Consider the following 22,380-nt stretch of genomic DNA (forward strand, 5'->3'; position numbering starts at 1 on the left):
CTTTGCAGCTATAACAGCTTTAACTCTTCTGGGAAGGCTTTCCACAAGGTTTAGGAGTGTGTTAATCAGAATTTTTGACCATTCTTCCAAAAGTGCATTTGTGAAGTCAAACACTGATGTTGGACATGAAGGCCTGGATCGCAGTCTCCACTCCAGAGAACACATCTCTTCTACTGCTCTAGAGTCCAGAGCAAATGCTTTGCATTGTACTTGGTGATGTAAGGCTTGGATGCAGCTGCTCAACAATGAAAACTCATTCCAGGAAGCTCTCTATGCACTGTTCTTTTGCTAATTTGAAGGCCACAAGAAGTTTGTAGGAGGTCTGTAGCTATTGATTCTGCAGAAAGTTGGTTACCTCTATGCACTATGCATCTCAACGTCGGCTGACCCGCTCTAAGATTTTAACTACCACCTCGTGTTTAAGTTGCTGTTGTAGCGAATTTAGCTAGCAAAAAGGGAAATATCTATGAGCAATTATAACGGGTTATAATTGTTCCTAAATATTTTAAATTCAATTGTTAAATTGACGGTAATGGAATTAACATTATAATTATTTGGTCTGTGCTTCACCGAACAGACGGTATAATATTTTATTAATTCCATAAAAGGGGTAACTCCCCAGCCAAGAAAAACGCGACCCTCCTTTACTTTATGACTTTCTTTCGGCTTCTCTTATTAGGGGTCACCACAGCGGATCATCCGTATTCATGATCCGCATGTTCGATTTGGCACGTTTTTACGCTTGATGCCATTCCTAACGCAACCCTCCATTTATCCAGGAAGCTTGCCGGAAGATCTCAAAAGGGATTTGAGATCTCGTCTCGATTAGTCGCTGCTGGGCTGTTCTAAGCGTCCGACTCTCCAGGGCTTCGGGCCCCAGGCATCCGAGCCTTTCCGATCGAGCCGAGTGAGCAAGCGAGCTTGTCTTCGCCTGACTTTTGATTAGTTGGGTTCAAGATAATTTAAAGGTCCTAAATCCCACCCATCTTTGGGGAAATGGCCAATGCTTTTGGAGGGAGAAATTTCCTTTGTTCGTGCATTTGTGGGCATGGTTTCCGGATTATACTTGCTTTGGAGAACCTAAAGTTTTATCCAAAGTGTATTAAGACAGTATGGTGCATTTCATGATCAGATTAAATGCACCATTGTTTGCAAAATAAGGAACAGATAATTTTGTGATCATTTTGATATTAAACATGAAAAGCAAGGACAGCATTGAAACAGAGGTACATTAACATACCAGTTAACATGAACATACCATGAACATACCAGTATTTAAGGTATAACTTTGTTAATACAATGTTATTTTTTGGTATATAAAATGCACCCTTGTTAGGAAAGTAAAGAGCAGATAATTGTATATCAACTTTGACAACAAGCCTAAAAAGAAAAGACAGCATTAAAACAGAGGTACATTCACATACCAGGACTAATATTTAAGGTATAACTTATGTTAGTACAATGTTATATTCTGGTATATAAAATGCACCCTCGTTTCCTAATTTCAGTTCACTCTTGAAACTCGGCCTCAGTACGCCTGTTTGTGACACACACACACACACACACACACACACACACACACACACACACACACACACACAAAACACACACATATATACACACACACACACACACACACACACACACACACCACAAGGGAGCGTTCTTTTATTAATTAAATAATATATAAAATGTCCCACATTACATGACACAAAATAAATTCTTCTCCTGTAAATAAACCAAGTGTTTAACTTTACCTCAACAATAGTTACACTCTAAAGGTTTATTAATGTACCTCCACATTAATTTCAAGGCCTGATGTCAAAGATCTGCTCTTTGCTTTCCTAAGCAGACCTAACCTATTTAATTAATAAAATAACGCTCCCTTGTGGTGTGTGTGTGGTATAGGGACTGGCTTGTGTTTTCAGTTGAATGCTGCTTTGAAGTCAGCTGGAAAGGTCAAGGTTTGTCCTGCTTCGTGTCTTCCCGGGTGGGGGTATGACACTGTGGTATACAAACCCCCAATAATTTTGTAAGCCATGGTGCTCATCCTTTGATATAAATGCAGATGTCAAGGGTTAAAAGGAATGCCTGGGACATAAAATCTAAATGACCTGTGCCAGACGTTACTTAAAGGAATGCCTGGGACATGAAGTCTAAATGCTCATTCCCAATCCCTTCCACTTTGTTATAATACAACTAACATTTGACTGTGGAATATTTGACCCATTCTTTCACAAATGTTTGTAGATTTGGTTCGCATGCCTAGGTGCTGATTTTATACATCTGTAACCATGGAAGTGATTGGAATACCTGAATTCAATAATTTGGATGGTTGAGTAAATACTTTTGGCAATATAGTGTATCAAGGCAAAGGAGAGAGCTAAACAATAATGTGAGATGGGCATGGTGAAAAAACATCTTAATTACTAGTGAAAAAGTGAGATTAGGCAATAAATATGCAATTAATGTTAAAAATGGTGATAAAGAGAAATAAAAGCTGAGTAAATATTTCAGAGGCCAAGAGAAATGTCTCCAGGTTATGTATGTAACCATGGTTCCCCAAGGGAACTAGACGCTGCATCAACAATGCTTTGGGAATGCTTCTGCGTTGTCCATGCTCTGAATCATGTGTGTAATCAGTCAATGGGGGAGTGACATCATGACCAGGAAGCTATAAAAAAAAACAAATAGAGTGAAGCCGGCGCTAGCTTCTGTAAAGGGAAGGAAGCGCCACAGGGATGCCGGCAGTGTGGCATGGTGACACAGCGTCTCTTTCCTTTGGGGAACCATGGTTACATACGTAACCTGGAGACATTTCCCATTTGAGCTGTGTCAACAACGCTTTGGGAACGAGTGTCCAATAACGCCAGACTGACCAGTCCATTTACATTTGTGGCATTTAGCAGATGCCCTTGTCCAGAGCGACGTACAAAAGTGCTTTGAGTCTCTAGCAATGAATAAATCTACACTGGTACGCTAGATTACAAACTTATACTCTTGAATTCCACAAAGCAAACTTGGAAAGTGCTAATTTAAGTGTTTCAGGAAGAGGTAGGTCTTTAACCGTCGCTTGAAGATAGATAGACAGTCCCTGCCTAGTGTGGAAGAGCACAGCTAGGTCGAAGGACAGAGGGGCCAGGCTTGGCACTGAGGTTGAGGTCATAAAATCAGCCTGCAGCATTGCAAATGTCTTGAAGAAAAACTCCAGAGGACCAAGCCTTAGAAGCATTCCGGGTTGAGTGCACTATGATCCTAAAGGAAGTGGGGGCGACCAGATGACTCATAGGATCCATCTACTAAGCGTCTGCTTGTTCGCAGGGAGACCTCTCCTCGGAGGGCCATAGCAGACAAACAGCTACTCTGACTTCCTCCACAGATTTGATCTGTGAATGTATACAGTATTGTTCAAAATAATAGCAGTACAATGTGACTAACCAGAATAATCCAGGTTTTAGTATATTTTTTATTGCTACGTGGCAAACAAGTTCCCAGTTGGTGCAGTAGATTCTCAGAAAACAAACAAGACCCAGCATTCATGATATGCATGCTCGTAAGGCTGTGCAATTGGGCAATTAGTTGAAAGGGGTGTGTTCAAAAAAATAGCAGTGTGGCATTCAATCACTGAGGTCATCAATTTTGTGAAAAAACAGGTGTGAATCAGGTGGCCCCTATTTAAGGATGAAGCCAGCACTTGTTGAACATGCATTTGAAAGCCTGAGGAAAATGGGTCGTTCAAGACATTGTTCAGAAGAACAGCATACTTTGATTAAAAAGTTGATTGGAGAGGGGAAAACCTATAAAGAGGTGCAAAAAAGTATAGGCTGTTCAGCTAAAATGATCTCCAATGCCTTAAAATGGAGAGCAAAACCAGAGAGACATGGAAGAAAATGGAAGACAACCATCAAAATGGATCGAAGAATAACCAGAATGGCAAAGGCTCAGCCAATGATCAGCTTCAGGATGATCAAAGACAGTCTGGAGTTACCTGTAAGTACTGTGACAGTTAGAAGACGTCTGTGTGAAGCTAATCTATTTTCAAGAATCCCCATAAAGTCCCTCTGTTAAAAAAAAGGCATGTGCAGAAGAGGTTACAATTTGCCAAAGAACACATCAACTGGCCTAAAGAGAAATGGAGTAACATTTTGTGGACTGAAGAGAGTAAAATTGTTCTTTTTGGGTCCAAGGGCCACAGACAGTTTGTGAGATGACCCCAAACTCTGAATTCAAGCCACAGTACACAGTGAAGACAGTGAAGCATGGTGGTGCAAGCATCATGATATGGGCATGTTTCTCCTACTATGGTGTTGGGCCTATTTATCGTATACCAGGGATCATGGATCAGTTTGCATATGTCAAAATACTTGAATAGGTCATGTTGCCTTATGCTGAAGAGGACATGCCCTTGAAATGGTTGTTTCAACAAGACAATGACCCCAAACACACTAGTAAACGAGCAAAGTCTTGGTTCCAAACCAACAAAATTAATGTTATGGAGTGGCCAGCCCAATCCCCGGACCTTATTCCAATCAAGAACTTGTGGGTGATATAAAATATGCTGTTTCTGAAGCAACACCAAGAAATGTAAATGAATTGTGGAATGTTGTTAAAGAATCATGGAGTGGAATAACAGCTGAGAGGTGCCACAAGTTGGTTGACTCCATGCCACACAGATGTGAAGCAGTTTTAAAAAACTGTGGTCATACAACTAAATATTAGTTTAGTGATTCACAGGATTGCTAAATCCTAGAAACAAAAATGTTTGTACAAAATAGTTTTGAGTTTGTACAGTCAACGGCATACACTGCTATTTTTTTTAACACACCCCTTTCAACTAATTGCCCAATTGCACAGCCTTAAGAGCGTGCATATCATGAATGCTGGGTCTTGTTTGTTTTCTGAGAATCTACTGCACCAACTGGTAACTTGTTTGCCACGTAGCAATAAAAAATATACTAAAAACCTGGATTATTCTGGTTAGTCACATTGTACTGCTATTATTTTGAACAATACTGTATATGTCCAGTGCTCGCACAGTCGGTTAAGCTTTTTCTGGTGTGGGGCCTGGAAAGGAGGAGGAAAGAATGCCTGGAGCATAACAGTTCATGGGATGACCAAGGGTACCTTGGAAACATACCCTGATCTTGGGTAAAGAAAGGCACTGGCCATGCCTGGAGTAAACTCCAAGAAGGAGGGGGCCACAGAAAGGGCCTGAAGATCCCCTACTCTCTTGTCTTGACTGTGAGGTACCCACAAGGCACCTTGACCAACGGCTCGAAGGTAGGCTCCGATAGGGCCTCCAAAATGAAGGCCAAGTCCCACACAGGAACTCTAAGTCGTGCTGGAGGCCTTAGCCTCCGGGTACTGTGGAGAAAACGAGTCACCAACAGGTTTCTACCCAGTGACTGGGGGGCATGTTACGACGCAATGGCGGACACGTAGACTTTTAGGGTAGAAGGAGCCAACCCTTTGTCGAACTGTTCCTCAAGAAATTCCAGCACTTGCCCAACCGGGCAGTTTACTGAATCCAATTGGTGCCATGAACAGGCACCATCTTATGCTGCACAACCTTCTCATGGAGAGATCTCTGGATTGAAGAATGTCTCTACCACCTAGGTGGAGAGACCGGAGGCTAACATAGCTGGCCAGCGTCTCTTCAACCCGGGGCACCGACCTGTAAATTCACTCTTTCAGTCAGACGATAATAGGGTATAGGGATACCCTAGGGCTGAAGAGGTGGGCCTAAAATGGCTTAGCCCAGGACCTGGACACCTCAGTGTGCAGGTCCAGAAAGAAGAGCTACCTCCGGGATTTGACTGATTACACACATGATTCAGAGCATGGACAATGCGGAAGCGTTCCCAATCCGTTGAAATTAAGATCATAAAGAATATCAGAACTGAAATTATTAGTGATTAATGGAGATGCAAAATATTTTTACTAGTATGTAAAACTACAATAATAACTGGGGTATATTTTCTTGTTCAATTATAGCTTGTGTCCATCTAAAGCAAGAAAATAATATTTCCATTCATAATGACAGGAACAGATTAGATATTGAAGAAGCCTTTATTTTGCCACATACACATTACAGTCTAGTAAAATTATTTTTTTGTTTACTGCAGCTTGTTGGGAAGTTAGGGTCAGAGACCAGAGTCAGCCATGATAGAGGACCCTTAAAACAGACAGAATCAAGGGGCTATCAATGGCATCAGGAAGTGCTGTTGCTTAAATCTTAAATATGTAAGTTTCTACTGTCTAAAACAAAACTAGAAGAAGACAAAAAGGTACAAACAGCACTAGAATGCTATAACTTAACATCTGTTACATTCACTGAAAATGTGCAATCGAAAAAGCTCACCATAATAAATACCAGTACCTGATATGAGATTGGAAGCTCTTTGCCATTGACAGTAAATGCAACTAAGCCTGTAGCCAAATCAATGAGGCACCCAATCTCCAAATCCACATTACTTCTGTTGGAGGAATGGCTGGAACTTATGGCATCACCTCCCCACACCATGTAGCAGTTACTCCTTCTAACACTGCAAAACAAGGTTTTATTTTGCTGACTGGCATAACAGTCACAACAAAGTATGTAGCTCGCATTGACCAAATTCAAGGAAGTAGTTAAAGAATGTTCAGTACCTTTCATGGACACGACCTCGCTCGTCTCCTAGTGTAATTGTAACGGATCGGTTCTTGCTGAGATTGAAGAGGTTGCTGTAGTAATGGTAATCAGGTGTGACCCAGCCTACCCACACACATTTAGGATCCTGACCAGCAAACACCCGTACTGAATGGTAGTACTGTACAAAACAGTTTTACTCATCATTAGCTTGAAGAGCACATGTACATAGATTAACAGCACCTAAACACAGTGATTTGGTTGGGTCTTACTGTTGGAATCACTAGGAATAACAGGTTGGTCTCTGCAGTTTAAATCCTAGTCTGAGATTTTGTCTCATATAAACATTATGTGCATTTAATTTATTTAATACACAATTTTCACAATTTGAGTTTAATTAATATTCTAATTTATTGAGATGCACCTGTGTGTGTATGTATATATATATATATATATATATATATATATATATATATATATATATATATATATATATATGGTTAGGGTGGGAAGTAGTGGGTTTGCTCTGCGTTGTGTGCGTTTTTAAGTAAAAGAGACTCCACACATTGGTACAATCATCATATGATTTACTTCCAGCTTCTAAGTTCTCTCATCACTCTCATCACTGTATTGAAACAACAGACACCATCAGACAATAATTGGAGAATCTCTGGTCTAGCCATGCCTCTCATCACTATCACATTCCGCAAAAAAGAGAGGGCGCATGGAAATTACCTCAGCTCTACCTTTGCACTTACACATGACAAAGCTTGCATGACAGCACTTCATATTATGCCTGAGAAGGCCACACTCCAGCGTCTTTTCCTTAACCAAGCTTTAGTTGATTTGGAGGTGTGCTTGGGATCATTGTCTTGGTGGAAGATCCAATGATCACCAAGGTTTAATTTGTTAACAGAAGGCATCACGTTCTTCTTCAAAATGACCTGGTATTTCTGGGAATTTATGATGCCAGGTATGCAATCAAGATTGGCAGTTCCTGCCGCAGAAAAACAGCCCCACATCATTATTGACCCACCTCCGTGCTTGACCGTGGGGATGGTATTCTTCTGGTCATAAGCCTGACCTTTTGCACGCCAGACATACCGCTTGTCCATATGTCCAAAAGGTTCCAGTTTGGTTTCATCAGTCCATAGAACTGTCTCCCAGTACTCTGTAGTTTTATCCAAATTCCTCCTGGCATATTCTAGACGACTCCTGATGTTCCTTAAAGTCAATGTTTCCAGAGATATATATATATATATATATATATATATATATATATATATATATATATATATATATATATATATATATATGGATGAATGGATGGATGTATGGATGGATGTGTGTGTGTGTGGGTATATATATATAATGTATAAACAATTAAATAAACTCCCAGTGACTTACAGTTGTTATATTACTGTAGGCAGTTCGCCCTCCATCATCCACATGTTTCATAGATTTCACAGGATACCTAAGAACAATAAAAATCATTTCATTACAGCAGATCATCCTAAAACGTGTCTCATGTCTCTTTCAACATTTAACTTAACATCTTTACTTGGTTTATACAGTATATTACATTATATGTTACAGTTAAAAACTATTGGTTGTTATATGACCAATATTTATTGGTATATATATTAAATTGTCTAAAAACATCTAAAAAAAATTTTAATTATCTGTTTTAATCATGCTTAAAACATTTACCTAGAGATTAGTCACAAATTTGAGATTCTAAAATGGGCTGAAACAAACGATGGTAGTGGCTTTGATAATGTGGCTTTGATACTCTACATGGAGTTTTGTGGACATCTGACCATCATGCCCATATGTTTTCTGTGCATCTTATTCCATATTTTGTACCAGACTGCTGTTATAAAAAACATCCATTCAACCTGTTTTAGTAAATAATATATTATTTTAATATATATAAATCATATATCATGGTCTTCTCACTCACCGGGTCTCAACCCAGTAGCGGACCAAAATGAGATTTTGATCTGGTGTGTTACACAGCACTTTTGCTCTGCATCATCAAGACACTGATATCATACTAATGCAATTTGTTTTTTTTTAATGCCCAATTATTAGATAGCCATATTTATATTGGACAATAATGTCACTGTCAGAATTTATATATCCTAAAAATCTAAACATCACTGGCAAAATTTTCATGTTAATTAGACCTTAGTTCTTATAGAATACATTAATTAAATGCTGCTTACTGTATGTAGTGGGACGAACTGTGGGTGTCCCTTTAAATTGTCATGAAAGCATCAGTTGTCCAATCAGATACATGCAAGACTATATAAAAGGGGACTTTTAATGCACCATGTTGTGTGATCACCGCTTGTGTGTCATTGCCCGAGGCCCGCCCCTTCCTGGTTTAGACTCTTCCTGTCTCACAGGTATGTGCTTGCTAGCAAGTGTGTATCAACGTGTGTGTTTGTGGTAACTAGCGTTATTTGAATTATAGTTTCCAACGTGTAATCATTCCATGTGGCTCGGCGACTGCTTTTAAACATGAACCCGCCGTAATCCCGTGCCTTCTTGCCGGTTTGATGTCCATTTGCCTGTGCGGCTGGACTTGTGGTCGAAACGACAATATTAAGGTATGTGTAGCTATCTCTGCTGAGGTTTGTGGTGTTTGGTGGGATGAATAAATGTTCTACTTAATCCTTTTTTTAGGTGGAATAGTTTTAAGAGGAGTCATTCAGTGCGGCCTGCGGGGCAACGTACTTTGATGCTGCTGCTTTGTTTTTACTCTGCTTTGTTTTTACTCTGCTTTGTTTTACTTAATTTTGTATGCTTTGTGTTACTTTACTTTGTCTGCTTTGCTAGCTTTGTTTTACTTAATTTTGTATGCTTTGTGTTACTTTACTTTGTCTGCTTTGCTAGCTTTGTTTGCTTTGCTAGCTTTATGCTTGTTTGCTTTGATAGTTTTGTTTATGCTTTGTTTTACTTAATTCTGTATGCTTTGTTTTACTTTACTTTGTTTGTTTGCTAGCTTTGTTTATGATTTGGTTTGACTCATTGTATATTCATTCAAACACAACATTCAATTATTATTATTTCTTGTGTGAGATTTAAATTTGGTTAACAGTGTCTTTGTTATAGGAACCGAGGCTTCAGGCAGACGGCTAGTTGGCCTTGGCGTGCGGTGGTGGGGACTCTATCACAGGGTGCAGTGTGTTCACGCTTGGTCTTACCGTGTTTGTGTGAGTGTGTGTGTGTGTGGTGCTCTTGTGCATTTGGTGTTATGCTCCAGGCGATATAGTAGCCGCATACTCATTAGGCTAGTTTACCTGCTTTAGGTAAGCCTCGGTTTCCTTTTTGTTTTTATGCCTATTTTATTCCAGCCCATAGTCATGTTTTAAAAGTAATACCCATATTTATTGTGAAATAAAACATTTTTTTGTATCTTTGGTATCCACGTCTCTTGCCTCTGTTTATTGAAACCACGTACCTGTGTGTCTTTTGTAGATGATTAATCTATAATAGTGTTCCCTGTTAACAGGGTGGCGTAGTCAGCTGAGTTATAGTTTCTGTCTAATTAACGTCCCGTAACACTTTGGCGTAGTCGGCAGGATTGCGTTTCTCTTTGTTGGGCTGAGACGTGGATGCTTATTGTTATTTTGTTAAAGGTTTTAGTTGTGACTTGTGGATGGATTAGAGGTTATTTTTTTTGTATTTCTTGTGCTTTTCTTTCTTTTGTTTTTGTGTTTAGAGTGTGTGGAACAAAGCAGCAGTGTCATTTCAGTGGACTTGGGCGTTCCAGCAGTGGGTTTCCATAGCTTTTACTGACTTTGTTTGTTAAGTTTTCCGTAAACAAATGGAAGTGGAATTGCAGGAATTAAGGGAGCTTGTTGCTCAATTAGGGGCGGATAATGACAAATTGCGCCAGGAGCAGAGTCATGCTGCTCCATCCAGTCCCATAGCTGGCCCCTCTCGAGAATCTGTGGTGCCACCTATTGATCAACCAGTTAGTGCTGGTGCCACGTTAACCGAACGCCTTGTGTTTATTCAAGGGATAGAAAATGTCCAATATTCGATGGTAGATCGGGCATTGGCATTAATGAGTGGATCGAGGAAGCAAAAGCTTGTATAAGAACTCGTCATTTGTCAGTGGCAGACCAGGCATTTTTCCTATTTGATCATTTAGGAGGGGACGCACGTGAGGAGGTTAGACATCGCCCTGTTATTGAGCGTGGAGACCCAGAGAGAATTTTTTCCATTTTGCAAGAGTTATATGGATGCTCCCAGTCTTATGTTGCCCTGCAGGAAGCCTTTTTTTCTAGGAAGCAACAGGAAGGCGAGACCTTGCTGGAGTTCTCTTTGGCCTTATTGAGCCTCTTGGAGAAAGTGAGGCAGAAGTCCCCAAATGCCATGCCAAATGCAGAGATTTTATTAAGGGACCAGTTTGTCGAATATGTTTGTGACCCTTCTCTTCGCCGTGAATTAAAACAATTGGTTCGTCGACAGCCCCATTCTACACTCTTGGAGGTGCGTGGCGGCTATTCGTTGGGAGCGGGAGGGAATGCCGGGCGGAGCAAGGGGTCGAAGTCTTTCTGTCCCTTTGGCGCACGGGTTTCAGTATGAAGTTCAGGGCCGTTGTAGCTTATCTGAGAAGTCTGGAATAGGGGAGCTTAGAGAAATGTTAAAATTACAACAAGAGCAATTAAATCAGCTTACCCAGAATATTGCCCGTTTGCAAGGGCCCCATTCTCGTCCTCGTACCCAAACTTTTCGTAGTGGGTCCATGATCTGTAGGCGTTGTCAAAAACCAGGCCATTTTGCACGGGAATGCGAAGGGGAACGTGTCATGTCCCGGTCACCATTACGTTCTCGTGTTGATCAGGCCATTGGAGGTGTGCAGTCGCAAGCTAATGTGTCAGAAAACTAATTCCGGCCGTGCTGAAGAGTCACAGCTCGGCTGGGAAAATGGCTGACTCAGATGGTAAGAAATCTAGTTCAGTTCCAAACTTAATGTCGTCTTGCCCGCATCTGAATGTTTCAATTGGTGGTGTGTTAGTCCCTTGTTTAATTGACACCGGTTCGATGGTATCAACGATTACGGAAAGTTGTTTTATTCAACATTTTGAGCCATGGGGTCAGGAGCACTTGAGGTCGTGTTCCTGGTTGCAGCTAAGAGCTGCAAATGGGCTCTCAATTCCATATATCGGTTATATGGAATTGGATATTGAGCTCTGTGGTAGGATAGTTCCGCGATGTGGGGTGCTGGTGGTCAGGATCCTCCTGGTGGCTTGCGCTCTCAAGTCCCTGGTGTGTTGGGGTGAATGTACTTGGGCGATGCTACCAGGAGCTCTTTGGACAGCATGGCCCCGCTTTGTTTGATTTTCCTCCGGTTTCTAGTGCGCCACTTTCAGTTTTTCAAGCCCTACAACACTGCCATCAAGGTAGCGAGCAATCTCGCGTTGAGTGTATGACTAGGGTAAGAGTGCGTGGTCCTCGGGCATGTCGTGTCACAGGTGGTACTATTAAGTTGGTTGCGGCAACTTGTGCAGAACAGTTGGCAGGTAGTACTGTACTGTTCGAGCCCATTGAGTCTGGGTTACCCGAAGGGTTGCTGGCATCCCCGCCTTGGTGCGGTGATTGGAGGCTCAGTTTATGTGCCAGTGGTCAACATAGGCACGTCTGATGTCCTCCTTTTCCACGCAGAGTATTAGGTACCCTGGGTAGAGTGCATGTTGTCAGTTTGCCGGCAGGTGTTACTGAAGTTAGATCCACTACAGCAAATGTGTATTCTCAAGCCACTCTAGCAGTTAGTGCCCCTGTTTTAGAGCAGATTGCAAAAGTAGACCTGACTGCATTGCCAGAACTGGAACAGGGCAAGGTGAGGCCTTGCTTACAAAATATCAGACGGTATTCTCCGAACATGATGGTGATTTGGGATGTACAAGTCTTATATCTCATGATATCCCCTCTTAGATGATATCCCTGTGCAGCAGCGACATCGCCGGGTACCTCCTCTGAGTATGAGGTTGTTCGAGCCCACATCAATCAGCTGCTGGAGTCTCAGGTAATTAGGGAAAGTTGTAGCCCATATGCCTCCCCAATTGTCTTGGTAAAAAAAAAAGGATGGTAGTCTACGCTTATGCGTTGACTACCGCCAGTTAAACGCCAAGACGAGGAGGGATGCATTTCCTTTGCCTCGGATTGAGGAGTCGCTGGATGCGTTGACGGGGCCTGTTGGTTTTCCACTATGGATCTAGCTAGTGGTTATAACCAGGTCCCTGTCACAGAGGGGGATAAGCCAAAGACCGCTTTTTGCACCCCATTTGGCCTGTTTGAATGGAATCGTATGCTTTTTGGGTTGTGCAATGCCCCCTCTACCTTCCAGCGACTTATGGAGAGGGTATTTGGGGACCAACAGTGTCAGTCCTTACTTTTATATCTAGACGATATCGTGGTGTTCTCCACCTCAATTACTCAACATTTGGAGAGGTTGGAGGTTGTTTTAAGCCGTCTGAACGGGAAGGGTTAAAGGCTAGGCTAGAGAAGTGCGCCTTTCTTCAGCAAGAGGTGAAATATTTGGGTCATGTTATCTCTTCCAGGGGTGTGGCAACTGACCCTAGTAAGATCGAGGCTGTGGCCCAGTGGCCTCGCCCTCTAGCGTTACAGAGTTAAGATCCTTTCTGGGTTTTTCCAGCTACTATCGGCAGTTTGTGGAGGGGTTTGCCAAGTTGGCTGCCCCACTGCATAAGCTGGTGGGGGAATTTGCTGGTGTAAAGGGTAAGCAGAAATGTAGGAGTTTTGCTAGTGCCTGGAGTGAAAACTGTCAGGTGAGCTTTGAGGGGTTAAAGGAGAAACTGACTACCGCCCCAGTACTTGCGTATGCGGATTTCTCTAAACCGTTTATTCTGGAGGTGGGCGCCAGTTATCAAGGGTTAGGGGCAGTCCTTTCCCAGGAAACTGAAGGCAAGGTAAGACCAGTGGCATATGCTAGTCGCAGTTTAAGGCCCACTGAGCGCAACATGTCAAATTATAGCTCTATGAAGTTGGAGTTTGTTGCGCTCAAGTGGGCCATGACGGAGAAATTCGTGAATATCTGTTGGGTAATAAGTGTGTGGTATTCACAGATAATAATCCCTTAGCCATCTGACCTCTGCAAAGTTGGGGGCGACTGAGCAGCGTTGGGCTTCTCAGCTGGCGGCTTTCGATTTTGAGATTAAGTATCGCTCTGGTAAGAGTAATAGAAATGCAGATGCGCTGTCACGGAGGGATCCCCTGGAACCTGGTGGGTTGGATGGGTTGACCCCCGGCACTGCAATTCCTGAGTCTTTGTGGCCATTAGCTGGGGTAGATTCTGTGGGTATAGCGACCCAGTGTATGGTCTCTACACTTCCTGGTTATTCTGCTGGTGACTTGCGTTCTTTGCAGGCAGCTGATCCAGTTATTTGGGAAGTGTTGCGATTTTGGAGACAAGGAAATCGCCCAGGACCTAATGAGCGGCGCCAAATGACTAAGGCAGCCTTAACCTTGCTCCGCCAGTGGGATCGGTTGAGGAGTTAGATGGTATGCTGTATCGTCGGGTTCACTGCCCTAATGGTAAGGAAGAGATGTTGCAATTGGTTTTGCCTGCTGCCTTGAGACCAGAGGTGTTAAGGCAGTTGCATCAGCAACATGGACACCAGGGCAGGGAGCGCACCATGGAGTTAGTGCAACAGAGGTGTTATTGGCCGGGTGTGTCCTCGGATGTGGCAAGTTGGTGTCACGAGTGTGACCGGTGCCAGGCAGCCAAAGACACCCAGCCACTGGCTCAGGCTTTTATGGGCGGTTAATGTCATCTAGGCCAAATGACATCTTGGCAGTGGACTTCACAGTGTTAGAGCCCACAAGCTCTGGCATCAAACGTTTTGGTGATGACTGACGTTTTCAGTAAGTATACCCTTGCTGTTCCAACGAGGGATCAGCGAGCGGAGACGGTGGCACAAGCCCTGGTGACCGAATGGTTTTACAGGTTCGGTGTTCGGGCCGTCTCCACTCGGACCAGGGTCGAAATTTTGAGTCTTTGTTGATACGTCAGTTATGTGAGCTTTATGGTGTGGTGAAGTCTTGTACTACCCCCTATCACCCGGCCAGTAACGGCCAGTGTGAACGCTTTAACCGCACTCTACATAATCTGTTGCGTACTCTGCCAGTGTCCAGGAAACGAGACTGGGTAGCGTGTCTTCCCCAGGTAGTGTTCAGTTATAATAGCACCCTCATCAGAGCACAGGGAAATCGCCACACTTCTTGATGTTTGGACAGGAGCCACGATTGCCTGTAGATTTTCTGTTGGGGAGAGAACCACAGCTAAGGGAGGGTAGTGTGCATGACTGGGTCTTGGAACATCAAACGAGGCTCCAGGTGGCCTTTGCAGGTGCACGGGAACGGTTGCAGGTCATGGCTGATAGGCGCAAGGCCAATCATGATCAGCACGTCCGAGATGAACCATTGGTGGAGGGTCAACTGGTGTACCTCCGTGATTATGGGGTAAGGGGCCGCCATAAAATCCAGGACCTATGGAGCCCAGTGGTCTACCAAGTGATAAGGGCACCCAAAGAAGGTGGTGTAGTGTACACCATTGCACCTGTAGATGACCTGACCAAGGTAAGGAACGTGCATCGTTCACTGCTAAAGAGAAGAGTCTGTAAGGACACAGTTGGTACTAACCATGGCAGTCCTTTACCTGACCCAGTTGTGGGCACATCATCGTTAGCTGAGGAAGAGGATGAGGTAGATTTATTAGCTTTGGTCCAAGAACGGGATCAAGTTGATGTCGAATTGAGAATTGGTGGGCTGGCCTCTGGGGTGGAACATGGTCCACAGGAGAGGGTGAGTGTTACGGGACCCGTTCCTGCTAACTGGCCAGGATTACAGGCTCCAGCTAGGGATACAGCTATGTTGCCGGAGCCACAGCCTGAAGCCCTGGTTAGGGTGGATGAGGGTGCGTTACGCAGGACAAAACGTGCAAATGCGGGCCAACATCCAAATGTACACCATCTTCCCCATTCAGTAGGTGGGACAGGTGAGGGCTCCCAGCAGCAAATGCATGGCATGGTGCCAGGCATTTTTAGGCCATGGGATTAGGTAATCCTGACCCTAATAGTAGGACCGTCGGGGCGACGATCCGTCAGTGGGGGGTAGATTGTAGTGGGACGAACTGTGGGTGTCCCTTTAAATTGTCATGAAAGCATCAGTTGTCCAATCAGATACATGCAAGACTATATAAAAGGGGACTTTTAATGCACCATGTTGTGTGATCACCGCTTGTGTGTCATTGCCCGAGGCCCGCCCCTTCCTGGTTTAGACTCTTCCTGTCTCACAGGTATGTGCTTGCTAGCAAGTGTGTATCAACGTGTGTGTTTGTGGTAACTAGCGTTATTTGAATTATAGTTTCCAACGTGTAATCATTCCATGTGGCTCGGCGACTGCTTTTAAACATGAACCCGCCGTAATCCCGTGCCTTCTTGCCGGTTTGATGTCCATTTGCCTGTGCGGCTGGACTTGTGGTCGAAACGACAATATTAAGGTATGTGTAGCTATCTCTGCTGAGGTTTGTGGTGTTTGGTGGGATGAATAAATGTTCTACTTAATCCTTTTTTAGGTGGAATAGTTTTAAGAGGAGTCATTCAGTGCGGCCTGCGGGGCAACGTACTTTGATGCTGCTGCTTTGTTTTTACTCTGCTTTGTTTTTACTCTGCTTTGTTTTACTTAATTTTGTATGCTTTGTGTTACTTTACTTTGTCTGCTTTGCTAGCTTTGTTTGCTTTGTTTGCTTTGCTAGCTTTGTTTATGCTTTGTTTTTCTTTTTGTTTTACTTTACTTTGTCTGCTTTGCTAGCTTTGTTTGCTTTGCTAGCTTTATGCTTGTTTGCTTTGATAGTTTTGTTTATGCTTTGTTTTACTTAATTCTGTATGCTTTGTTTTACTTTACTTTGTTTGTTTGCTAGCTTTGTTTATGATTTGGTTTGACTCATTGTATATTCATTCAAACACAACATTCAATTATTATTATTTCTTGTGTGAGATTTAAATTTGGTTAACAGTGTCTTTGTTATAGGAACTGAGGCTTCAGGCAGACGGCTAGTTGGCCTTGGCGTGCGGTGGTGGGGACTCTATCACAGGGTGCAGTGTGTTCACGCTTGGTCTTACCGTGTTTGTGTGAGTGTGTGTGTGTGTGGTGCTCTTGTGCATTTGGTGTTATGCTCCTGGCGATATAGTAGCCGCATACTCATTAGGCTAGTTTACCTGCTTTAGGTAAGCCTCGGTTTCCTTTTTGTTTTTATGCCCATTTTATTCCAGCCCATAGTCATGTTTTAAAAGTAATACCCATATTTATTGTGAAATAAAACATTTTTTTGTATCTTTGGTATCCACGTCTCTTGCCTCTGTTTATTGAAACCACGTACCTGTGTGTCTTTTGTAGATGATTAATCTATAATAGTGTTCCCTGTTAACAGGGTGGCGTAGTCAGCTGAGTTATAGTTTCTGTCTAATTAACGTCCCGCCACATGTAGGTAGTATAGTTTTACCTGTATTTGAGTTTGAGTGGCTCCTCTTCATGTACCCCATTTATTTCAGTGGCAGGGACACTCTTGTAGGTAGAGTAGAACTCAACCGGCATGCTCAGACGACAGAACACCATGTCAGTGTTGCTGTTCTGTGTCCCAAATGTCTTGTGAGTCACTTTTAGACATGGGGGGCTGTCAATAGTGCTATCGATCCTCGTGACCTGCAAACATCTTGACTTCAACATCTCACCTATTACCTTATTACTTATTGTCTTTCATGGCATTTACTAAGATTAAATAGGCCAAAAAGAAATAGGTGGTAAATTCATATACATGTAGAACACTATATTAGCACAAACCTGTTAGAACAGGGGTGTCCAATATTTTCCACAAAGAGCCAGTGTGGATGCAGGTTTTTATTCAAACCAAGGAAGTCCACACCAAATTCTACCTGTTTAAATCTAATGATTTTCATTTTCTATGACTATCAGGTGGGCCATTGACTGGTTGAAAAAACCTGCACCCACACCAGCCATTTGTGGAAAAGTTTGAACACTCCTGCATTGGAAGAACAGGTGATCTAAACACAATTGTGTAAATGAGATTGCTGGCTGTAGTGTAAATAAAGTGTCTATAGAGTATAAATATGACTTGGCATGAACATAGCTTTTAAAATATTAAAAGTAACACAGGAAAGTAAAATATATGAACTTGTAATTTAATTCACTAATTAATTCAGCAATATTTTGCATGGCAGAAGTTGGGCCTTACCGCAATATGACTCTGATCTTTGGGAACAGTGACAAAAGTAGGAAGGCGCTTGCTAAACCACATGGTGACCTCTCGGTTCATGTTCACAGCAAATGGTTCAAATCCCTCTTGCAGTCCACACATGGTGTAATATTTGAAGGAACTGGCATCCTTGCCCAGGTTCATACGTCCAACTTGGGAAAGGCCCAGACTACACACTGGAATAAATCCTAGAGATAACAAAGTACAATTTGAATTGTTTGTCTACTTTTTTACACCAGTCATAGTCTACATAAAATATATCTTTTTTTTTTTTACTTGGAGGGTAAAAATTATTCATGCTATGATTTTCCAAAATCTTCATTAAAAAAAAAAAAAAAGGAAAATAATTTTTAACCACTGAATCACATTTTTTTAATCACATTTTAATCACATTGCCTTTCCTTCAATTTCAGCATTTTCCTCTCCTCAGGCATGCGTACCGTGAACTGCGAGAAAGCAACCAGAATTTAAACATCATTTTTTAATTGTGTGTGTTACAAAACACATTAAACGTATAGGATTTTCTCTCTCACCATCCTTAATATCAAAGTCAGCAAAGCAAAGCTCAGAGCCCTTGTTTGTGATGAGGATTTCTCCATTAAGCGTAAAGATCATAGACTTGTCCTCCATGTTAATCATGCAGCCGACCACATCTCCAGCATGCCAGCAACGACCAAACAAATAACTGCCCTGATTGAGACGATGACCCTAGAGGTTTAACAATAACAACAATTTATTCAGGTTATCCGAATTTACATTATACCTATAAACTTGCAAATAAAAAGGCAATAAGAATTCTCTCAAAAAATAGAGTAGAAATGTAATTAAATCCTGGGTTGACATCTCAGATTATTGGTTTAGTGTAAGGCTCATGGAATGTCCAGAAGCCTGCCAACTAAATCCTGCCTATTCAGCAAGGTACCATAAACTCATTTGGTTAACAATACAAGTGTGTAGGATCCTCTTGAAAAAAGACCCAGCAGATGCTGAGCAGTTGTTAGCAGATATTAATGCAGCAGATTCTTTAAATATTACAGTTCTTGTTCTGTATCTCCCTGTTTTTAGCTGAGATTACGTTCACTTTGTCAATAGTACTGGATTTTCTTTTTTTTTTTTTTTTACAAAATTTTCAGGGGGGTGGCACCTAGTGCACTCGATTTCTTTCTTTTTTTTTTTTTTTACTTTTTTTTTATTTATAACAGCACAATAAATAATTAAACAACAATACATAATTATTGTTGTGCATAAAAAGTTATTGTTGTTTTAACTGATGTATACTTTTAGTTTTTATAATACAAAAAAAAATACAATATAATTCTCTGATTAAATGATATTCATGTTAACAGATTTAAATTTGTTTTAATTTTAATCTGTTCTTTGTTCATGAGTTAAATAGCAGAGTCTGAAAAGGAAAGTCTGTCCTTGTGACCCCTTGCATGCTGTTACACTTTTAGTGTAAGTGAAGTAGGTGAAATTGAAAGATTTGTTTAATATTTACATTAACAGATTAAAATGTTATTGCTGCTATTTGTTTTTTAGGTTAAGGGAAACTGTTGGGGAAAAATCTATATATTAAAAATTATGAAAAGTTGCAGCTAATTGTTTGCATTTTGCTGATTTTACATTTTTAAAAAATGTATACAAATGACTGTCACATTAAATGAAATGTGTTTGCTAATGTGTTTGAATTGGGAATCATGGGGGTTGTTAAAAATTTCAATGTGTAAATAGGGGTCTCCTGAAAAAAAGGTTGAGAACTACTTGTCTCATACAGCATACTGTGTTGTAATTTTAACATACCGTACCTTGATTCCTTTTTTGTATTATCCATTATTTACCTCGAGAAACATTTAAAATCTTTAACATTAACAAATCAGTGGAATAATTGAGGCAATTCACATGTGTATTCAGAATACACTCTCCGTACTATTACAAAAATAATAAAAAAAACTAATTAATTCTTCTTTTAGGTAAATTAAAAGTTACTTTAATTTATGTAGGACATTAGGTAAATAGTTAATAATGAATTGACATAAAATTGTTTGTATTAACACTATATTGTTTAATAAGTCAGCCATCCATGTACTACAACATGGGCTGTTTATAATAAGATATAGATCAAAAACTCACTTTATAACCATCAAAGACGAAGGCCTGATCATCTGTTCCCAGTTCCAGGTCAGGCCGCACACCTGGCCGAGCCCAGCCAACCCTCATATCTCCACCAGTAACCACCTCAAACTCAAAATACCATTTCCCTGTTTTTACTGCATAAGTCCTCTCCAAACGGAAAAAGCGAATTTTGTCGATGCTTAATCTCTCCACCACATGGCCTGCAATCATGGATAGACAGCAAGAGAAATTAGGAAAGGTTCAACTGTGTCCCACACAACACAGCATTAGGTACTGATGTATAAATAAGTGAGACTAAGCTTCTAGCTAGCTAGTAACCTTAGTAAACATTTACCATGTCATATATTACCTGATTGCTTGTCTGCTTAAACAATAAAAAAAATTATTGGTCATAGACAATTTTTTTACGTATATGTCAGAAAGATAGATAAGAAAAATAATAAATAAATAAATAAATAAATAAACAAATAAATAAATAAATAAATAAAAGAACAAGGAAATGTCAGACATGAAATGGTTTAGTAAACCACAGCGAACTGAACGAGATACTTTGCGATGAAAGAAAGGACACAAAGGTATTTATACACACAAAAATAAACACAGCAGTAGAGAATAAAAATAAAAAACAAGATGGAGTGGAAACATTACATGAAGGCAACAAACAAGTGAAAAAAAAACAATGACTTGATGGGTTGGAAACATTAAATGAAAAATAGGGTGGCAAAGAGGCGGAAGATTTCTGGAAAATTTCCATTTGAGCTTCCCGTAGGGAATTTTAAAATATTCCAAGTGGGAAATCGCTCATTTTTATGGGAATTTATGGGAATTAATGTATATAATGGGAAATGTATATAAACTGTTTTATTTACGAACATAAATATAAACATTTTGTTTGGTCATAAGTTGACATGCATGCAACTTAACCTGTTAGGATGCACCGCCACTTTTGTCTCAGCTGAAAATTACCTATTTAAATTAAAATGTTAACAAATCCTGACAAAAGTGTGCTACATACACAATTAAGATATACTTGGAAAGAAGACACTTTGGGATTTACTATCAATCATTCAGATTCAGTTGATAATGCTCAATGACCAATCCAGATGCAGCTCATGGGGCAAATAAAACATTCTGCACTTTCCACTGCTTGCTTTTCAGCTTGTGAATGTTATTCCATCCTCTATTTAGTGCTATTTTTACTGAAAAAGTAACAGGTGTAAATTATGTCACGAGTCACAGTCAGTTTTGCGTAAACTGCATCTTGCTTAAAGTTGCATAAATGGCAAACAATAATTAAAAAAACCATTTAGGAAATAAAAAAAACAAAACAACCATGAATTTGCACAAATTTTCTTTTTTTTTTTTTTTTTTAAATAACACATTGTTAATTAATCTTTCCCTGGTACTCACCAGCCTCCTGGTCAGGAGGCTCGATGTTATAGCCATATCCAATTAGTGTACGGATGGCTTCACGCAGACTGTCTCGGTTAGACTTCTTGGTGCGTTCGTCAAGCAATGCATATGGCACAAGGCGAGGATTGCGCCTGCTTTTCAAATCCTGAACAGAGTTGGAGAGAGAGCTATGCAGTGTTGTTTTGCTGCCCTGCTCAGCAGTCTAAACTGTGATGTTAAAACTTCCCTAGACAAAGTTACAGCTTATTAAGAAACTAATAATCACTTTGTCCCAATTATTTTATACCAATCTGCTCTGTGCAGATGGAAAAAGTATGTAGTGTACTGTACAAAGTAGTTTACAGTTCTAATGAAAATGCTAAATTATATCAGGTTGTCTGCTTTGTGTCTATATATTATTTATGCACTATATATTATCTGTGCACTATTCTGTAAATGTTTACATATATTTCATACAAAATGTGCTAAATGTAGGTTTTTATTAAATTATTTTTGGGTTGCACCAGAATCGTGAATATTAAATCTATCTTGCAAATCTATTTATGAATGGAAAAACTTCTTGTTGTTTCCTATGTAACATAGAAAACCCAAAGCCAGAACAAAAAAAACTAAAATCTAAGTTTGAGTAAAATGGCATATGAATAAATGGACTAGTATATTGATGTATTAATATGGTATATTTACCTGCTGTATGCCATAGGTCCAGCCTTGTTTGACACGATCTTTGGCCCAAACATTGTGTCCATTCTCGGCTAACTTATCAACAAGAAGCTCTTGCGCAGGGCTCAGTTTTACTTCTGATAGCTCCAAAGGCATGGGCTTGTAGCCATTAGACATCATGTAGCTTCACAGCAGCACAGGATTAGTTTTAACATTATGAATACAATGCATAGCA

General features: G+C 40.8%; 2 protein-coding genes and 1 long non-coding RNA gene across 4 annotated transcripts in view; 2 read left to right on the plus strand and 1 right to left on the minus strand.

Moving 5' to 3' along the window:
* Positions 1-22,380, minus strand: part of LOC124389836 (ryanodine receptor 3-like) — a 462,748-nt gene that overhangs the window by 238,610 nt on the left and 201,758 nt on the right. Inside the window, exons 24-32 of the mRNA XM_046855362.1 lie at positions 22,170-22,329; positions 21,483-21,630; positions 20,070-20,272; positions 18,473-18,647; positions 17,919-18,127; positions 17,169-17,368; positions 8,036-8,102; positions 6,649-6,809; positions 6,380-6,545 (exon numbers count right to left, since the gene is read on the minus strand). Coding sequence (XP_046711318.1) covers positions 6,380-6,545; positions 6,649-6,809; positions 8,036-8,102; positions 17,169-17,368; positions 17,919-18,127; positions 18,473-18,647; positions 20,070-20,272; positions 21,483-21,630; positions 22,170-22,329 — 1,489 coding nt within the window. The remainder of the gene's footprint in view (positions 1-6,379; positions 6,546-6,648; positions 6,810-8,035; positions 8,103-17,168; positions 17,369-17,918; positions 18,128-18,472; positions 18,648-20,069; positions 20,273-21,482; positions 21,631-22,169; positions 22,330-22,380) is intronic.
* On the plus strand, positions 8,872-9,453 carry LOC124389837. Its single transcript, XR_006926643.1, has 3 exons — positions 8,872-9,039; positions 9,108-9,243; positions 9,320-9,453. It is a non-coding gene; the product is annotated as an uncharacterized LOC124389837 (long non-coding RNA).
* On the plus strand, positions 14,882-16,411 carry LOC124389835. Of its 2 annotated transcripts, XR_006926642.1 has the most exons (3): positions 14,882-15,962; positions 16,031-16,166; positions 16,242-16,388. XR_006926642.1 is itself a non-coding variant. In XM_046855361.1 (2 exons), exon 1 carries the CDS (start codon positions 14,891-14,893, stop codon positions 15,722-15,724), a length of 834 nt encoding a protein of 277 aa, XP_046711317.1. In that variant the 5' UTR covers positions 14,882-14,890; the 3' UTR covers positions 15,725-16,166; positions 16,242-16,411. The 2 variants fall into 2 exon arrangements, 1 of the variants encoding a protein (XP_046711317.1); XM_046855361.1 differs by having other exon boundaries at positions 14,882-16,166; positions 16,242-16,411.

The sequence above is a fragment of the Silurus meridionalis genome, chromosome 8 (assembly GCF_014805685.1).
Source record: "Silurus meridionalis isolate SWU-2019-XX chromosome 8, ASM1480568v1, whole genome shotgun sequence".
Lineage (NCBI taxonomy): Eukaryota > Metazoa > Chordata > Actinopteri > Siluriformes > Siluridae > Silurus > Silurus meridionalis.